This window comes from Calliphora vicina, chromosome 3, assembly GCF_958450345.1.
Source record: "Calliphora vicina chromosome 3, idCalVici1.1, whole genome shotgun sequence".
NCBI lineage: Eukaryota > Metazoa > Arthropoda > Insecta > Diptera > Calliphoridae > Calliphora > Calliphora vicina.
Window position 1 is genome coordinate 81,207,920 of NC_088782.1, and position 19,234 is coordinate 81,227,153.

The window sequence follows — 19,234 nt, forward strand, 5'->3', positions numbered from 1 at the left end:
TCATTATGTGACCTATCACAATGAGCCGAAAAGATGTGATTTCAAACTTTCTAACAATATAAAGAGATTGAACATAACACCCACAAAACCCAGTCACAGGACTAATTTTTTGTCAGTTACCTTTCCTCAGTAGTAACTACACTTCACACACTAGTTAAGTGATATGTCTTGTTTTCACCTATCATAATTCGTTCCTTTTTGTAATTATTTTGTATTCACTGGTCACAGCACAAGTGCTTTTAGAACAATTGACACAAATTTCCCGCAGGGATGGTACAACATGATGTGCGCGTCGACACTATATAACAAAGCATCAAATTTTGAAGTAAGACATTTTTCTACAAAATGTTGCCTTTAGTTTTTACCTCACACATAGAGCTAGTTTCTGGGATAAAGATAATCTATATTCTTCATTTAAACCTAAATTAAACTAAAAACTGTGTTTCTCACTTAGAGCTAGGGATAAAGGGATAAAGATAATCTGCATTCTTCGTTTAATCCTAAATTAAACTAAAAATTGTGTTTCTCACTTATTGTTTATATGTTATATAATCTAGGTTTAAATGAGAATCATTGGTGAGTTAAACCTAAGTATAAAATGCCAAAGCACAAACAGGTAAAAAAATTAAATAAACTATTCAGAACAATACAGTTTTTACATATTCTCGCCACTAAAGGGTTAAAATTTCGAAAATGTATCAAACACATATTAGCTTTTTTTAAATGAAGTCAGATGCATTTAATTTTTTTTGTATCTGTATTAATTTAGAAGATATAAGGTTACCAAAACATTCGAAATCCCTAAAATACCTTCTTAGTGGATCTTAGGAGGGACGAACAGTTAAAATGTCATGGTTCTAGCTTCTGACGTTTGGGTTGTGCGATGTTGAATTAGTCAGTCAGAAAAGTATGTCTTTTATATATCGTTACCTAAAACACAAAACGCCCTAACTGACACAATATTAAAATTCAACTTTTTCATAAATTCTGACGTACCTTACAAAAGTACAATATCACAAAAAAATCAGACATTCAGGAGCAAAAATAGCGACTTTATTGACAAAATTAAAAGGCCTTAACTACAACGCAAAAAGACATAATTACTTCCTTTTTTATACAACACAGTGGTATGAGAAAAAAAAGAGGTAAATAAATCTGTAACTTCTAAACGCTTAATCCGATTTGAATGAAATTTCACACGCGCAAAGGGGAAGTGTTGTCGAGTTTAAGTTTTGAATTTGGACCTCATGGACCCACCAGGAGCGGGGCCATGGGTCCCCAAAGTAGGACACCTCGGGTATGTTCAATTATAAAAATGATTCTATTTCTTCGTCTGTGTTCTGATTTCAAAAAAAAATTACGTATATGGAATCTTCTCGTCGCGCTCTACGTATTTTTTAATGAAATTTTTCCTTTATATAGATTTTTTTATTAAAAATGGAAAAATAAAAACAAATTTTGAAATTTATAATCAGGAATCCGGCAATTCCCAAAAAAGTTGTTTGGCTATAATATCCATACCAGGGGCGAGGTTATCGGAACCCTTTACAAAATAATTAAGAACATATTGGGTCATCTAAAATAGGTTTCTATATTTTGATATCGACTATTCGATTTGAGAATTTTTGCCCTAAATTTGAATTTTACATAAAAAATAGGCGTTTTTTGAATGGACCAGGTCCCCTCGTCATCAAAAATTATAAATTTTTTTTCATTTAAAATATTTGATGTAAAGTTAGTTTTTCAAAAAGTACAAATTGGATGTACAATTAATTAGACATTTTTAGATAACTTAAAAAGAATAAAAGTACTTTTTTCCCAAAAAAATAGCAAAAAATCGCCTTTTTAAATTTTTTAAATTCAAATGCATGTAACTTTGGACCCAGTCATGATTTTTAAACAATTCTTTCTGTATTTGATATATACATTTGTTGTTAAACCTATAAAAGAAAATCGGGAAATTTTTGGAACCGGGTAAAATGTTGAAAATTTAATTTTCAAATGCGAATATCTCCTAAGCTATAATAGACGAGGTTTTATGTAGAGCTCGACGAGAAGATTCCATATACGTAATTTTTTGGAAATCGGAACACAAACGAAGAAATAGAATCATTTTTAAAATTGAACATACCCGAGGTGTCCTACTTTGGGACCCATGGCCCCGCTTCTGGTGGTCCCATGAGGTCCAAATTCAAAACTTAAACTCGACAACACTTCCTCTTTGCGCATGTGAAATTTCATTCAAATCGGATTAAGCGTTTAGAAGTTACAGATTTATTTCCATCTTTTTTTTCTCATACCACTGTGCAACATTCACATATATCACATATTTTTTTATAATATAATCTTTGTATTTCGTAAAATTTGTGTAAAATTAGTGCGTTGAAGAAATAAATTCTACAATTTAACCAATTATATACCGAAATTTAATGCATATTTAATGGCAACTTGAGTGCTGAATGAGCAGATTTATCTAAAATTGGAAAACGGCTGCACCGATATGGCTAAATTTTTTTAAATGTTCATAATAATCCGATTTAAGTTTTAACTGAAAGAAAAATTTACCACGCCTACTTTTACGCCCACTTTTTACGATTTATCGGAAAACGACTGCACCATTTTTTTGCTAATTTTTTGTTAAATAATCGTAATTGACGACGCCCACTTTTTTTGATATAACTAAAATCGCAGAACGCCTGGACGGATTTAGGTAATTTTTTGTTTAAATGTTCACAATAGTGCACAAAAGTGTTTTACAGAAAGAAAACTTGTCCACGCCCACTTATCAAATACATCTGCAAATATCTTTCCAAAGACAGTGACTTGGCTGAGTTAGTGCGGAGAATTCCAACGATGAAGTCACTCAACTTCAAATGGGCAGCTATGTTAGCAGTAACGAAGCAATTTGGGGCATTTTTCATTTGCCATTCATGAAAGTCATCCAACTGTTGTTCATTTAGCCGTACATCTGGAAAATGGCCAAAAAGTTGATCGAACGACATCTACAACATTGACCAGCTGTTTAGAAATGTGCCAAAATGATGAATTTTCCCGAACGCTCCGAAATGCCAAGATATTACTTGGAATAATTCGACAAAGAAATTTCAACGGCGGAAACAACAAAATCCAGTTCCATGTTTCCCCCATTTATTTTAATACGACGCATTAGGTCTCATTTACAAAGTCCATCCAAGAAACGATGAGTGTTTCTACTTGCGTTCGATATTAGTCAACATTCGTGGCCCAACATCATTCCGAGATTTACGAACTATAAATGTTGAATTGTGTAACGTATAGAGAGGCGTATCAACGCTTGCGATTGTTAAATAATGACACTCATTGGAAATACTCCCTCGGAGATGCAGTGCTTTCGTCAAATACGAACATCTCTACATAAGGAAAGCATGTTGAGATAAACAGACTGATTTGTAAATTAAGTTCAAATATGCCATGTGTGATGATTTGCAACTGGGCGAAGAGAGTTTTCAACGAGGCTTTGATATTAATTGAGGATGATGAAAAAGGTATTATCTGAGTTAGGCACGACAGCTCCCAATCGTCCGATGCACGACGCATTTAATCAAGACTTGCGACGCGAAAAACAATATGATTGCGATGCCTTAAGGGAATCAGTTCGAACAAACGTTTCACTGTTGAATCGTCAACAAAAATATGCGTACGACACTCTTATGAAAGTTGTGAAAGATGGAACTGGAAGGATTTTTTTTGTACGCTCAAGGTTAAACTGGAAAAACTTTTTGATCGCGTTGATTTTGGCAACGATTTTGGCAGAATGATATTGCACTTGCTTTATCAGGAATTGCAGATACGTTGTTGAAAGGCACATTCAGCACTCAAGTTGTCATTGAATATGTAAATCAATTAAAATCCAACATGCAACATTTCCAAGAACAGTGCGATGTCCAAAGTTTTGCAGTAAGCAAACTGATCGTTTGGGATGAGTGGACAATGGTGTAAAAAAGTCTTTGTTGGCATTAGACAAAACGTTGCAATATTTACGAAACAATCAAAGCGTGTTTTGAGGTGTGATGATTGGCAGGAGATTTTCGCAAACATTACCAGTGATTCCACGGTCAACGCAAATCGATGAACTTAATGCATGTTTGAAGTCGTCAGTTTTGTGGAAACACGTCAAGAAATTCAAATTGACTGTGAACATGTGTGTCGAGCTGCAGAACGATCAATCTGGAGAAGTATTTTCCAAACAATTGATGGACATCGGCAACGGAAAAATCCCGATTGACATTTCGAACGGCTGCATTTGATTTCCCATCGCTTTCTGCCAGTTCACCGAATCAAAATCCGAACTCATCCGAAAGGTGTTTCCAAATATTGCACAAAATTAAAAAAATCATGATTGGTTGAGCTAACGTGCTATGTTGGCTGCGAAAAACATTGATGTCGACGAATTGAAATTGAATTTGAAAGTGATATTGCTGTCGAATATGTCGAATGATGACATACAAATCGGTGGATTCTGTTACTTCCCAAGATGATGTCGCACAGTGCTTTGTTCAATGGACAAAAATCAAAAACAAGATCATGTCTATGATGTTAATGAAATTTATATTTTTCAATAGACAACTAAATAACTCATTCGTGTAAAAAAGACTTTTTTATAAATATCTCTTTTTGTCTTCACTAGAGGTCGCTAAATTTAGTACATTTTCAACATAAATTTTATGGAGAAAAATATTTTTTTATGGTTAACTAAAATCATTGTTAAAAGTTCGTTTTAAAAGATATAAACTCGAGATTGATTGGAAATGAAAGAATATGAATGTGGAATTATGGAAAATTATCGCTTTTGCAAAAAAAGGTTTAATAGTTTAATCTGCGCAATTTTTAATAATTAACATTTTTTTTATTGTAAGCCTGAAATTCTAAAACTTTGTTGGAATATTAGTAAAATATATGTTATTCGATTTTGATTATGTTTTACCACAAAATAGCCTTAAGTATTATCTATAAGAAAATGTAATCATTAGTTGTCCTTTCGTATGAAAACTATTAAAATTTAGTTTTTGTTTAAATGTATAAATTACCATTTCGTAAATTTTCAATTTGATGGTTTGGGGAAATAGCTCCAGATTTTTGGTTTTTTATAAAATTATACCGTTTTTTCTTTTAGATAACTAAGAAATATTGCGTTGTTTCACAAAAGTAGATAAATGGCATAAAGTGTATTAATAGGTCTTTATTTGGTCCTTGATGTTGTAAGTTTTTTGGCTGAAATCAAAAAAAAATTCTAAAGTTTGATTTAATTTTGAAAAAAAACATGTTAATCAATTTTAATTTTTCTTTAATTTTGTCTAATCCCTATCTCTTATTTATTATAATGTGAAATCATTATTTGTCCGTTTTGACTAGAACTTTAAAAAAAATTGTTTTTGATGGCACCCATAAATAATACATTTTTACCGTAAATGTGAGTAACTCAATAATTGAATATAACCTACATATCCTTAGGTTGAGATAGTAATATGAGCTTCTGCTGATATTAGGAACACTTAAAGTATAATCTAACATCGAGTTTATAATATTACAGCTGAACCATAAGGCTATCAACATTTGAAAATGTCCGTCCATCCGTCCTTCCGAATTTAGAAAATATATACAATATTTTCAATATTTTAAAAAAAAAGGATATACAGTTATGTAAATCCTTGCTAGAATTCAAATGTTAATAACTAAATTAATCTAATATTATAAGAGAACAATAATTTCTGAAAATTAATAATTTTATTCAGGTTTATAGGTTTTTTAAGGAAAAGGATGTATGGCAGCCACCCGAATCCTTGCTGCGATTGTAATAAATATTTTCACAAACAACAATAACTTTATTAAAATGATTATAACCAAATTGGTTACAAAATAAGAAACGATTTTTACGATTTTTTTTAAAAAAAATTAGATGTTATAGAGGATATTGAAATCTTGATGTCTTGGAATTATGAATATCCTTCCGATAAAATTTTCATAATTTTGCATCTAATATTTTTACAGGTTTATAGGTTTTTTAAGGAAAAGGATGTATGGCAGCCACCCGAATCCTTGCTGCAATTGTAATAGAAATTTTCACAAACAACAATAACTTTATTAAAATGATTACAAGCTAATTTTAAAATGTTAGGAATATAACTGTGAATTTTATTAAAAATTATATGTTCAGGATATATGGGAGGTATCCGTGTCCTTGCACGGATTTTTTCAAGAATTATATTTTTTCTTAATCTTGCCAAAAGGTAATTTTTATTCGTCTGCAATAACTCCTTCTATTTTTGTCCATTGCCTATATGAAAACAAAGCACTGTGTGTCGTCAACTATCCAACTCGCTGGAATTACCACCTCACAATCTCCAACTGAAAATCTGATCGGACCACGTTTTTGTAATGGCACCCGACTTGCGATAAAAAACCTGATGCATAACGTCATCGAAGCAACAATACTTAAAGGAAGTACAAAGGACAAGACGTTTTGCTACCACGGATCCATATGGCTCCATATGTCGCCTGTTCCTGTGATGGAACACCATCAACATTATTTGTTTACGTGCCAGACAACAAAAAAAATCATAGAGCATTGCAATGAACGAAATTATATCACAGCATAATAATCGAAAAAAAGTATTTCTTTATTTTAATTGGTTACCTTGACATCGATCTTTCAATCAAAATTTAAATAGAACACCATAAGATTCGTTGTAACATTATCATTCAAAAATACGTTTTTCTTCTCTTTTTAACTAATTTTACACATTTTAAATAGCTTCTCACAAATTCATAAATCAAATTTTTTTCTAATTTGGACAGGACAACGTCCGTCGGGTCAGCTAGTTCTTAAGGAGTGAGATCGAAAAATTCTTAACACACGTTTTTCATTACATTTTTTAACCCAAGTATTATTTGAATTTTTTTTTGATCAAGTTACCTTTGAAAAACATGTCAGTTATTATGTGTAATGTCAATTATATAAATTTTTTTGTTAATCTGATTAAAATGAGTGACCAGAAAAAAGTGCGTACTGAAATTATTAAATATTTTCAACAAAACCCAACTTGGTCTTACAAAAAGTTGGCCAAGCATACAAAGGTCTGCCGTCAAACTGTTTCCAATGTTATTAAACAGTACCGGGAGAACTTGTCAGTTGATAGAAAACCTGGTTCAGGTAGAAGGAATGGTCCACATGATGTTTCTAAAGCCAAAAAAATAGAACGCATTTTCAAAAGAGCTCCCAACACATCCGGTAGGAAAGCAGCCCGGTTAGCTCAGTGCTCGGACTATTTGGTACGAAAAGTTAAAGCTAATGCAGGTTTAAAAACATACAAGGCTCAAAAAGTTCCTGACAGGAACGCTACTAAAAATTTAGAGGCCAAAAACAGAGCACGGAAATTGAAGTCAAGTTTTATAAAAAAATATTCTTGCTGCATAATGGATGACGAAACGTATGTTCTGGCAGATTTTTCGCAACTTCCAGGTCAAAAATTTTATGTTGCTGATGCTCGAGGGAATGTTGAAGAAAAGTTTAGGACCCAAAAGCAGACAAAATTTCCCAGAAAGTTCTTGGTATGGCAAGCAATATGCAGTTGCGGCAAAAGAAGCCACTCATTTGTTACAACGGGCTCTATAAATACCGAAATTTACATCAAGGAATGTTTACAAAAAAGGCTGCTTCCATTCATAAGACTTCATAATGTGTCCACTTATTTTTGGCCTGACTTGGCATCCTGTCACTATGGCAAACAAGCCCTTGAGTGGTACAAGAACAATAATGTGGTATTTGTACCAAGAGAGGCAAATCCTCCAAACTGCCCGGAGCTAAGGCCAGTGGAGAGATATTGGGCTCTTGTTAAAAGAGAATTGAAGAGTACAAAAAAGGTGTCCAAAAGTGTGGTAGATTTTAAACGGAGATGGACTACATGTTCGAGCAAAGTGACAGAAAGCACTATAAAAACGTTAATGGAAGGGTTTCCGAAAAAGGTTCAAAATTTCATCACTAGTGATTAAAACTATAAAAATAATTTTTTTTGTAAATTGTAATAATAATTTCAATCAAATAAAAAAAAAATTAAAGCTGTAAGTTTAGTGGTTTCTTTTTTATAAACATATATGTATGTTAAGAATTTTTCGATCTCACTCCTTAATAAATGCGAAATTAACCCTAGGCTCTCTTTTGTTGTGTCTTATTTCTGACTGTTTTAATTGTGTTTTTGCTCTTTTTAAAAGAAGGACAAAAAAGACCCATGCCTTGCGGATTTAGAGGGTTAACATATTCTAGAAAAATTTTCTCTTTCTACCTAAAATGTAAGGATCATATGGTTTCTCATGCCGATTAACAATAAGAATGTGCCCGAGTTGGGAAACTTTAACCCCCCCCTCAAATGAAATTCAGATGTAAACTTTCAAAACGCCGATACACGTGTTTTTTTGTCTCCTCTATCAAAATTTAATGGTCGGATCTTGTAATTTTTTATTGTGTTGTACAGTGAATGAATGAAACCAATCGGTTTCATTTCACACATGTGTGAAATATCCTTATCATTCACTGATAAGGATAATAGATGTGTGTGCTATATTAGTTGGTAGATTTTAATGTTTATTTATTCCTTGAAAGAAGTATACCATGAGTATATGAAATCTCCATGAGAATTATAATAAGGTTTAACGAGAACCAGATATTCCAAAAAAGATATTCCAAAGAAGAGATGATGTAACATATCACTTTTGTGGTGCTCCACGAGAGCCAGACAACTCGATGAAAGAGTTGAGAAAAACTCAATAAAACTGTCAGAAAGTGATCCAAGAAAGCAGGAAAACTCTATAAAAGATTTAAATAGTACTCCTCGAGAGTTGGAGAATACTCTAGGCTGCACGAGAGCTAGAAGAAGTTTCACGAGAACCTGAAGAGCTGCATGTTATTGAAATATCAGTCAAAATATAAAGAAAATATATTTCCAATTGTGTCTATGTTGTTATCAGTTTGAATGAGTTGGAAAATTGGAATATATTTTTATCTCTTTCATATGAGAAAAAATGTATGCATCTTAACGACAGTTTGTTGCATTCTATGGAAGGAGTTATCATTGTTATACAATGTTAAATTTATATAACATTACAGCGTTTCGGCCATTATTTCGGGAAATTAGAATCCGGTTACTTTCATTGTAGAATGTTTGAGTTATATATTACCATTGAGTAGCACAAAGCAAAATATAAAAAACAGTCGATATAATCACCCCTATTATGTATGTCGTTGTCGACGGCGCTAAAATGGTATTTGCGAAGTCAATATCGATAACAATTGATAACTATTGTCAAAGTCAACAGCGAGTTGAAACGACTCTGTTTCTGTCGACACGATATTTCACAACGACTAGTACAATAAATAAAAATAGTTGCCGTTAGAAAAATTTATGCGTAAAAGGTTAATATAAAATGGAAAAAAAATTTAAAATCACCAATGGGAAGCAATTTGAAACCCTAATTGCAGAACTGGAAAAAAATACCTCCTTGGCAAAGGGATTTCATAGAGGTGCAACTCCAAACAATTTCAAAGAAAATTGGGAAGAAATAACTTTGAAATTGAACTCTATTGGGCCACAAATTAGGGATAGCGATGGTTGGCAAAAAGTAAGCCATAAAATCAATTTTTAATTTACACTTTTTAAAACAAAATATTTTAAGGTCTGGAGAGATTTCAAATTTAAAGTGAAAAGGAAATTATACAAGAATAAGGCTGAAGTAAATGCAACCGGCGGCGGACGATTCAAGCAGTTCATACTGTCACCACTTGAAGAAGCTGCTGCCAATATTTTACAGTTTCAAAAGCAGTTGAATCCCGAAGGTTGTGACCAAGGACCTTCGGTTGATGAAACTGAAACTGTAGATATTATTACGTTGTACCATCCGTGTGGAGTTCTCAGTACTTTCGAAGAAGAGGACAACTTGCCTTCCACTTCAAATGCAATTCGGGAACAACCTGCAGCCACTTCCAGCAAAAAAAAGAAAAAATCAAATACATAATGAAGAACGTCAAGAGTTGCTACAAAACCATAATAATAAGGAGTGAGATCGAAAAATTCTTAACATACATATATGTTTATAAAAAAGAAACCACTAAACTTACAGCTTTAATTTTTTTTTTATTTGATTGAAATTATTATTACAATTTACAAAAAAAATTATTTTTATAGTTTTAATCACTAGTGATGAAATTTTGAACCTTTTTCGGAAACCCTTCCATTAACGTTTTTATAGTGCTTTCTGTCACTTTGCTCGAACATGTAGTCCATCTCCGTTTAAAATCTACCACACTTTTGGACACCTTTTTTGTACTCTTCAATTCTCTTTTAACAAGAGCCCAATATCTCTCCACTGGCCTTAGCTCCGGGCAGTTTGGAGGATTTGCCTCTCTTGGTACAAATACCACATTATTGTTCTTGTACCACTCAAGGGCTTGTTTGCCATAGTGACAGGATGCCAAGTCAGGCCAAAAATAAGTGGACACATTATGAAGTCTTATGAATGGAAGCAGCCTTTTTTGTAAACATTCCTTGATGTAAATTTCGGTATTTATAGAGCCCGTTGTAACAAATGAGTGGCTTCTTTTGCCGCAACTGCATATTGCTTGCCATACCAAGAACTTTCTGGGAAATTTTGTCTGCTTTTGGGTCCTAAACTTTTCTTCAACATTCCCTCGAGCATCAGCAACATAAAATTTTTGACCTGGAAGTTGCGAAAAATCTGCCAGAACATACGTTTCGTCATCCATTATGCAGCAAGAATATTTTTTTATAAAACTTGACTTCAATTTCCGTGCTCTGTTTTTGGCCTCTAAATTTTTAGTAGCGTTCCTGTCAGGAACTTTTTGAGCCTTGTATGTTTTTAAACCTGCATTAGCTTTAACTTTTCGTACCAAATAGTCCGAGCACTGAGCTAACCGGGCTGCTTTCCTACCGGATGTGTTGGGAGCTCTTTTGAAAATGCGTTCTATTTTTTTGGCTTTAGAAACATCATGTGGACCATTCCTTCTACCTGAACCAGGTTTTCTATCAACTGACAAGTTCTCCCGGTACTGTTTAATAACATTGGAAACAGTTTGACGGCAGACCTTTGTATGCTTGGCCAACTTTTTGTAAGACCAAGTTGGGTTTTGTTGAAAATATTTAATAATTTCAGTACGCACTTTTTTCTGGTCACTCATTTTAATCAGATTAACAAAAAAATTAATATAATTGACATTACACATAATAACTGACATGTTTTTCAAAGGTAACTTGATCAAAAAAAAATTCAAATAATACTTGGGTTAAAAAATGTAATGAAAAACGTGTGTTAAGAATTTTTCGATCTCACTCCTTATGCAAAAAAATGTGTTAAATGAAATCTCCAACACAATGGTGAAAATAAAAAATGGTTTAAAAGATCCATGCCGGTATCAGCGAAAGCTGTGGGAAGTTGAAGAAAAAAAAGAAAAATTAAGGAAAGACGTCAACAAAGAGAAGACGAACTATTTGTAACGGAAATGGAACTGAAAAAAATAAAAATGCAAATAAAAACAACAGAATTAGAGATTCTTCAGCAGCAACATATGCTTTAACTAATTTTTTTAATTAATCGTGCCTTTTTATTTTGAAAATTAATTATTATTTTACTTTATTTAGTTTTTAAGATATATTATAGTAAAAAAATTAATTGAATTAAAGACTGAATTTGAATTACAAAAAACTTGCTTTTATTTGTTCTCTTATATCTGAAGCTTCAATATTTTGCGAATCTTCAGAGTAATCAATTTCAAAATCATCATCGCTATTTTGAGAAATATTTGTTAGAGTATTATCATTTGCAATCTCAGTATTATATTATATGAAAATGTTATGTAAGGCAGAACAGACGTTTATAATTTTTGTTGCTTTAGCAGGTTTATAATGGAGTTCACGAGCACCGAGTACACAACGAAAACAATTTTTAAGTACACCAATTGTTCTCTCTACAATATTTCTCGCCTTAGCATGTTTACTGTTGAAAATTGCCTCAGCACTTCTTTCTGCAGTGAAACGATAAGGCGTCATTAAATATGGCTCAAGAGGATAGCCAGCATCACCTGTATTAAAGTGGTTTTAAATGACAGTATTACTCTAAAATGGTATTTAATTTTTCAATATTACCTAAAAGCGATCACAAATCTAAAAGAGGAAACTATTGATATTAGCAATTATAATAAAAATTTAAGTTGTATCTTACTATCATTGCGTTTAGACTGAAAAATCCTTTCCTATTGTAATACAGATTTTGTTCTTCCTTACTAGGAGAAAAAAATCTTTATGTGGGTTCCATCTACGAACCCAACAACTCCGGGAAATCCAGTTTTCTCAAAAAACTCCAACTTGGAGTTTTCTTCTGTCATTTCAAACTTAATATATGGTGGGCATATGATCTTTTGCAAAACTTCTAATGTCTCTTCCAAAATTATAGAAGTGGTGGATTGTGATAATCCAAGATTAAAATCATTTCCGACACTTAACTGGTACGAGCCTTGCGCCAAAAATCTTAATGTCGTTGCCAGTTTTAATGTGTTGGGTATAAAAGTTGATCATACTTTCATTGAAGGCTCTATTTTATCCAAAACAAATTTAAACGCCGATTTGTTTAATCGGAAATAATCTACAAATCTGCAATAAAGTATAATTTGCAATACTCAACAATTTAGGAAACCAATTTCACTTACTTGTTATCTGGCAGATTAAAGATATCCGATCTTTGCCTCAATGCTTTTCTTTGAGTCTTAAGGCTTCGTTTATTTTCTTCATCACTTGAACTTTCACTGGAATTCGATACAAAAAACATTTTACGTTACAAATAACAAATAAAATTCAACAGCTGTCTCGAAATCCATAGAGATGATATTTATTTCTTTTAAATTATCGATAACATGTCGACATCAACACAACACTGTTAGTAAATACCAATTTAGCGTCGAGGTGATGTCGACGTCGACTCGATGTGGCAACGACTACGAAGTGATGTCGACGTCGACAACGACATACATAATAGGGGTGAATATATGATATGATGTATCATTTGGAAATTGATCCTGAAAAGATCTAACGAATCTTCCACAACAACAATACAATCCGATAAAGAAGACATTTTTTATAGCATTTATATTTTAATTTGTATTTAAGCCTATATTTTTACTCAGTGTCTATTTTACCATAGAGGAATGTTCAAACATATTTGAACATGTTTATACCCTACACCACCATAGTGGGGAGGGTATTATGCGTTTGTGCAGATGTTTGTAACGCCCAAAAATATTAGTCTAACACCCACCTTAAAGTATACCGATCGACTTAGAATCATTTTCTGAGTCGATTAAACGATGTCCGTCCGTCCGTCTGGTTGGCTGGCTGGCTGTCCATGTAAACCTTGTGCGCAATAGGCCAGTTTCAATAGGCTTGGCCAAGGACCAAGCCTATTGAAACTGGCTGAAATCGGTCCATTATTTCACCTAGCCCCCATACAAATGTCCCCTCGAAATTGGACTTTATCGGTCATAAATGTTTAATTTATCTATGTATCTACACAAATTTCGCTCCAAATAAGTTTTATATATACAAAATTCATGTAACCAAATTTTGTTACGATCGGTCCATAATTAGTCATAGCTCGCATATAGACCCGCTTCCGAAAATCACTTTAACCTGCATAAATCGCTTAAAAATGTTGGTATACACACAAAATTCAACATAGTTAACTTTAATATAGACATAAATCACACGACCTAATTTTATGGTGATCGGTCCATAATTGGTCATAGCTCCCATATAAGGCCCACTTCCGAAAATCACTCAAAACTATAAATTATTGATATTTTAAAAGAAAAATATTTTTACTCATTTACTTGTTTTATACTTTCTTACTTGTTTTATATTCTTATTATTATGATAAATTTTATGCATGTGTGCATTCGGTAGATATATCCACCCAATGCAAACATTCAGTATACTGAATGAGACCCATTTCATTTCACACATCTTATCAATCGTGTGCTTGTTTACCAGACTCTTTGATGAAGATGCATGTACGCTTGTGTATTAAGGTACGGTCACACACAGCTAATATTTGACGTTTATCGTCAAATATTTCATTGCCTGAATCTGACCACAAATAAAATTTAGAGCAAACAACAAAACAGATGATTTTAGTCAAACAAAATTATTTGTCGGCAAACAAAATATTTTCTTAATGTGAACAAAGTGTGACCACTAGCTAAATAAATACCTAAAAAATATATAATTTGATCTTGCAAATATTTTTAAGGTTAAAGCACTTATTTCGAATTGTAAAGTAATCATTTTATTAGAGATTTATTGAATTTTGTTATCATATATTGAATTTAATTTTTCACTTTTTGTTTGACCAAACTGCTGCGAAAAAGAATCAGTAAATATATTTGCCGTGTGGTCACACTATATCAAACACTTTCATAAAATAATTGTTTGATCAAATAGAAAAAAACAGAAAATTATTTGCTCAGCATGGCGGAAAAATAAGAGGAGATTATTTAAATATTTTTCGTACTAAATTAAAGACACAAATTCACTATTTTTTTTTTAAACATAAATACATATTCAATATTTCTTGAATATTTGTTATTTAAATTATTTTCACTAAATAATTGCATCAATAAATGAAGTCTTCTTCTTCACATAAAAGTCATTCAGCCTAGGATGACATACTGGGAGAAAAACTAATTGAAGACATGAAGTATATGTAGCGGTTTTTGCATTCTTATGCGATTTATATTTTTTACATTTAACATAGCCTGATGTTTGATTATTTTTTATTTATACATGGAGTTTGTCTATTTACAAAATTTACAAATGGAATATTAATTGAAATTTTGTACAGATTGAATTTAAAATCAAAGAAAATGGTTTATACATACATAAATAGTATGATTTGATTGTAATTAAATAATAATTCTTAAACAGTATTATCTGTTTAATCGTATAAAATTCAAACGAGTTATAATTTAAAACATTTCTATGAAGCTTGTTACTTACACAAATATAGAGTAAGGTACTGCTGTCAAAGAGTCGGACTACTTGTATATACTTTGGTTTCAACATTTTAAAAATATATTTTTTTCTTTTTAACAATTCAATATTTGATTATTGTTAATTTTATCATAGTAATATTCGTTTTGTTTGAAAAAAGTTATTTTAAGTTCAAAATCCAAACAAATACAATAAAATTTCAAAATTGTTTATTATATTAGGGATATTTTGTATCCTTTAAGTTCAATTATACCTACAAATTTGAATACGTTTATAGTAATATAATTTAATAAATAAACATTTAATCTTTTCGCGATTTGTTTTCATTATTTAGCGATTTTTAATTTAAGATATAAGGAGTGAGATCGAAAAATTCTTAACATACATATATGTTTATAAAAAAGAAACCACTAAACTTACAGCTTTAATTTTTTTTTTATTTGATTGAAATTATTATTAAAATTTACAAAAAAAATTATTTTTATAGTTTTAATCACTAGTGATGAAATTTTGAACCTTTTTCGGAAACCCTTCCATTAACGTTTTTATAGTGCTTTCTGTCACTTTGCTCGAACATGTAGTCCATCTCCGTTTAAAATCTACCACACTTTTGGACACCTTTTTTGTACTCTTCAATTCTCTTTTAACAAGAGCCCAATATCTCTCCACTGGCCTTAGCTCCGGGCAGTTTGGAGGATTTGCCTCTCTTGGTACAAATACCACATTATTGTTCTTGTACCACTCAAGGGCTTGTTTGCCATAGTGACAGGATGCCAAGTCAGGCCAAAAATAAGTGGACACATTATGAAGTCTTATGAATGGAAGCAGCCTTTTTTGTAAACATTCCTTGATGTAAATTTCGGTATTTATAGAGCCCGTTGTAACAAATGAGTGGCTTCTTTTGCCGCAACTGCATATTGCTTGCCATACCAAGAACTTTCTGGGAAATTTTGTCTGCTTTTGGGTCCTAAACTTTTCTTCAACATTCCCTCGAGCATCAGCAACATAAAATTTTTGACCTGGAAGTTGCGAAAAATCTGCCAGAACATACGTTTCGTCATCCATTATGCAGCAAGAATATTTTTTTATAAAACTTGACTTCAATTTCCGTGCTCTGTTTTTGGCCTCTAAATTTTTAGTAGCGTTCCTGTCAGGAACTTTTTGAGCCTTGTATGTTTTTAAACCTGCATTAGCTTTAACTTTTCGTACCAAATAGTCCGAGCACTGAGCTAACCGGGCTGCTTTCCTACCGGATGTGTTGGGAGCTCTTTTGAAAATGCGTTCTATTTTTTTGGCTTTAGAAACATCATGTGGACCATTCCTTCTACCTGAACCAGGTTTTCTATCAACTGACAAGTTCTCCCGGTACTGTTTAATAACATTGGAAACAGTTTGACGGCAGACCTTTGTATGCTTGGCCAACTTTTTGTAAGACCAAGTTGGGTTTTGTTGAAAATATTTAATAATTTCAGTACGCACTTTTTTCTGGTCACTCATTTTAATCAGATTAACAAAAAAATTAATATAATTGACATTACACATAATAACTGACATGTTTTTCAAAGGTAACTTGATCAAAAAAAAATTCAAATAATACTTGGGTTAAAAAATGTAATGAAAAACGTGTGTTAAGAATTTTTCGATCTCACTCCTTAGCAACACTACTTTTGCGATAACACATGATGCAACAGCTGTTATTTGACGCTGTTTGATCTTGCAAATAAATTGCGAGATCAAATAAAAAATTTCCCAAAATGCAGGAAAATATTTGCTGTTTAGTGGTCTCATATTGGTCACATTACAAGAATGTTTTCTTATTGGCAAATAAATTTGTTTGACCAAATTCAGCTGATTTCTTGTTTGCCGTGCAAAAATATTTTCTGTTCAAACTAGAAACATTAAATATTTGACGTTTAAATAAAAGTACGGAAATTTCACAATACTTTCAAATGTAAAGCAAAATCTGGTAATATTTTACATTATAGAAATGTCTTTTTTATTGATGAAAGAAATTTAAGTTTTTTGCAGCTTTATTTAATAATTATTTAGACAAAATATTTCCATAAATGTGAGCACAAGACAAATATATTTTCCTCTTCGTGTGTTTGATAGTATTTCGGTGTAGTTTGATTAAACAAATATGGCAAATAAATGTGTACAGTGTGACCACAAAATCAACCCATGAATTATTTGATTTAGTTTTGATCAAACACATGAAACATCTTGTGTCAAATAATTTGCGTAGTCTGACCCTACCTTTAGATAAGTTGTTAGATTTTAATATTTAAATATTTTCTTACAGACATTCAACTAGTGAATCAAAGACTTGTTTCACTATAAGCTAATTTTTTACTGTATATCTACAAACTTGTTTCTATCATGTTTCTTATAAAATCGTATTTTATACTTTATGTACATATTTTATTAATTTTTGGTTTCAGAATTGTTACGCATTAACGGTCAGAGTATTTTGGAACCTCTTACATGTATTGATTCATGCAATTTAAAAGCACACAAATTGTGTATTTGCACGAAATACTATAAAACTCAAGTATTACTTTTTGAATGTGAAGATATTAACTCAATTTCAAATGCAGTAAAAAATGATGTAGAAGGAGCTATATTCTATTTTGATTCAAATGATGTAAGTATTATATATTTATTTATATACACAACATCATCTGTGTTAAGCAGAGTTGGAGGTGGTGCACTAAATTTTCAGTTTCCGCAAATAGCTACGATTGTGCAAAATGTATCCTACTACTATTCATAGTGTAATTCACGTCACCAATTTTTACGAATGCGATATTACGAACTTTCATACAACCGTACGTATCTTGTATCTTGCTTTTTATGATTGTGCGAAAGTTCGCATTTTCGCAAGGGTAAATAATAGTGACGTGAACTACCCTTGTTTTTATTGGCGAATTACAAAATACCATCCTCTCTAAGCAATACAAACTAAATATCGAAGGTAGAAATCTGAAATTCGAGGTGGATTCTGGCTCAGGATATACATTCCTGCCCAGGTGTCAATTTAAGTAATTAAAATTTAATACACCACCACTTCCAACAAATATCGTTTTCCGTGCAAAATATAATAATGTTGAAATAACCGATGAGTTATACGTCGTACGAGATTTCTGTTCTGCATTGTTCTTCTTGGATCAGGCGACTGGGAATCGATTTAAATAATTTAGACATCAATACAACAAATGTTATTAAACAGGTGAGTGCAATTGATGATATTGTTAAAGAATTTCCCGAGGTTTTGGAACAGAAAATAGGGTGTACCCCCAGTATAAAATTTCATTGAAATTGCGTGAGAATGTTTCCCCAAGTTATACCAAGGAGTGAACAATTCCGTAATCATTGACGCAACGTGTTGATAAAGAGTTGGATGAACTGGAAAAATCTGGCATAATTTCAAAGACAACCTACCTAAGGCTGACGGGGTGTTAGGTTTTGTGTGGATTACAAAGTAGGAGTGAATGAACGTCTTATGGATTCACACTATTCCATTAGAAAAATTGGTGATATTTTTAATAGTCTTCGTGACTCTAAATTTTTTGTAGACTTGACCTTTACAAGGCTTATTTGCATATTCCTGATGATGAAGAATCTGCAATTGTACAGACAATTACAACCCATCGAGGCACATACAAGATGAATAGTTTATCATTTGGTATTAAAACAGCTACATTTTGACGATATAATTGTCCATGAGAGTACAATGGAAGAGTGCACATATAATCTGCACATATAAGCTTGTTTGAGCCGATTAAGGGAATTTGATATACACCTTAATAGTGCGAAATGCTAATTTTTTCAGGAGAGTATAGAATTTTAAGGTCATGTCGTGGAACATAACAAAATAAATATTAAACATGCCCACCCCTAAGAATGCAGATGAAGTAAAACGGTTTTTAGGTATGGTAACATATTACGTGCGTTTTATACCAAACATTCAAACAAGCAGGTTATGTATCTCACATTTTTAAGAATCAGCGTTGAAGTGAACGTGTTTTACTTGGGGGTTACACGATCAAGTTTTGCATTTTAAGTTTTAATACACTCACACTTTTATGAATTGAAACGAACTTGCTTTCAATTTCTCTTTCAATTTGGTGTTTCAATTTTCAATCAAGAAA

The 19,234-nt window shown here is 32.1% G+C and overlaps 2 protein-coding genes and 1 pseudogene across 2 annotated transcripts in view; 1 reads left to right on the plus strand and 2 right to left on the minus strand.

Moving 5' to 3' along the window:
* Positions 1–19,234, plus strand: part of LOC135953161 (uncharacterized) — a 123,136-nt gene that overhangs the window by 50,074 nt on the left and 53,828 nt on the right. The window contains exon 2 of the mRNA XM_065502882.1: positions 17,525–17,727. Within this exon, the coding sequence (XP_065358954.1) occupies positions 17,525–17,727 (203 nt within the window). The remainder of the gene's footprint in view (positions 1–17,524; positions 17,728–19,234) is intronic.
* Positions 1,462–19,234, minus strand: part of Vps13D (vacuolar protein sorting 13D) — an 862,750-nt gene continuing 844,977 nt past the window's right edge. Inside the window, exon 20 of the mRNA XM_065502881.1 lies at positions 1,462–1,473. The gene's annotated coding sequence lies outside the window, so the exon portion shown is untranslated. The remainder of the gene's footprint in view (positions 1,474–19,234) is intronic.
* Positions 11,739–12,867, minus strand: LOC135953789 (putative nuclease HARBI1; annotated as a pseudogene).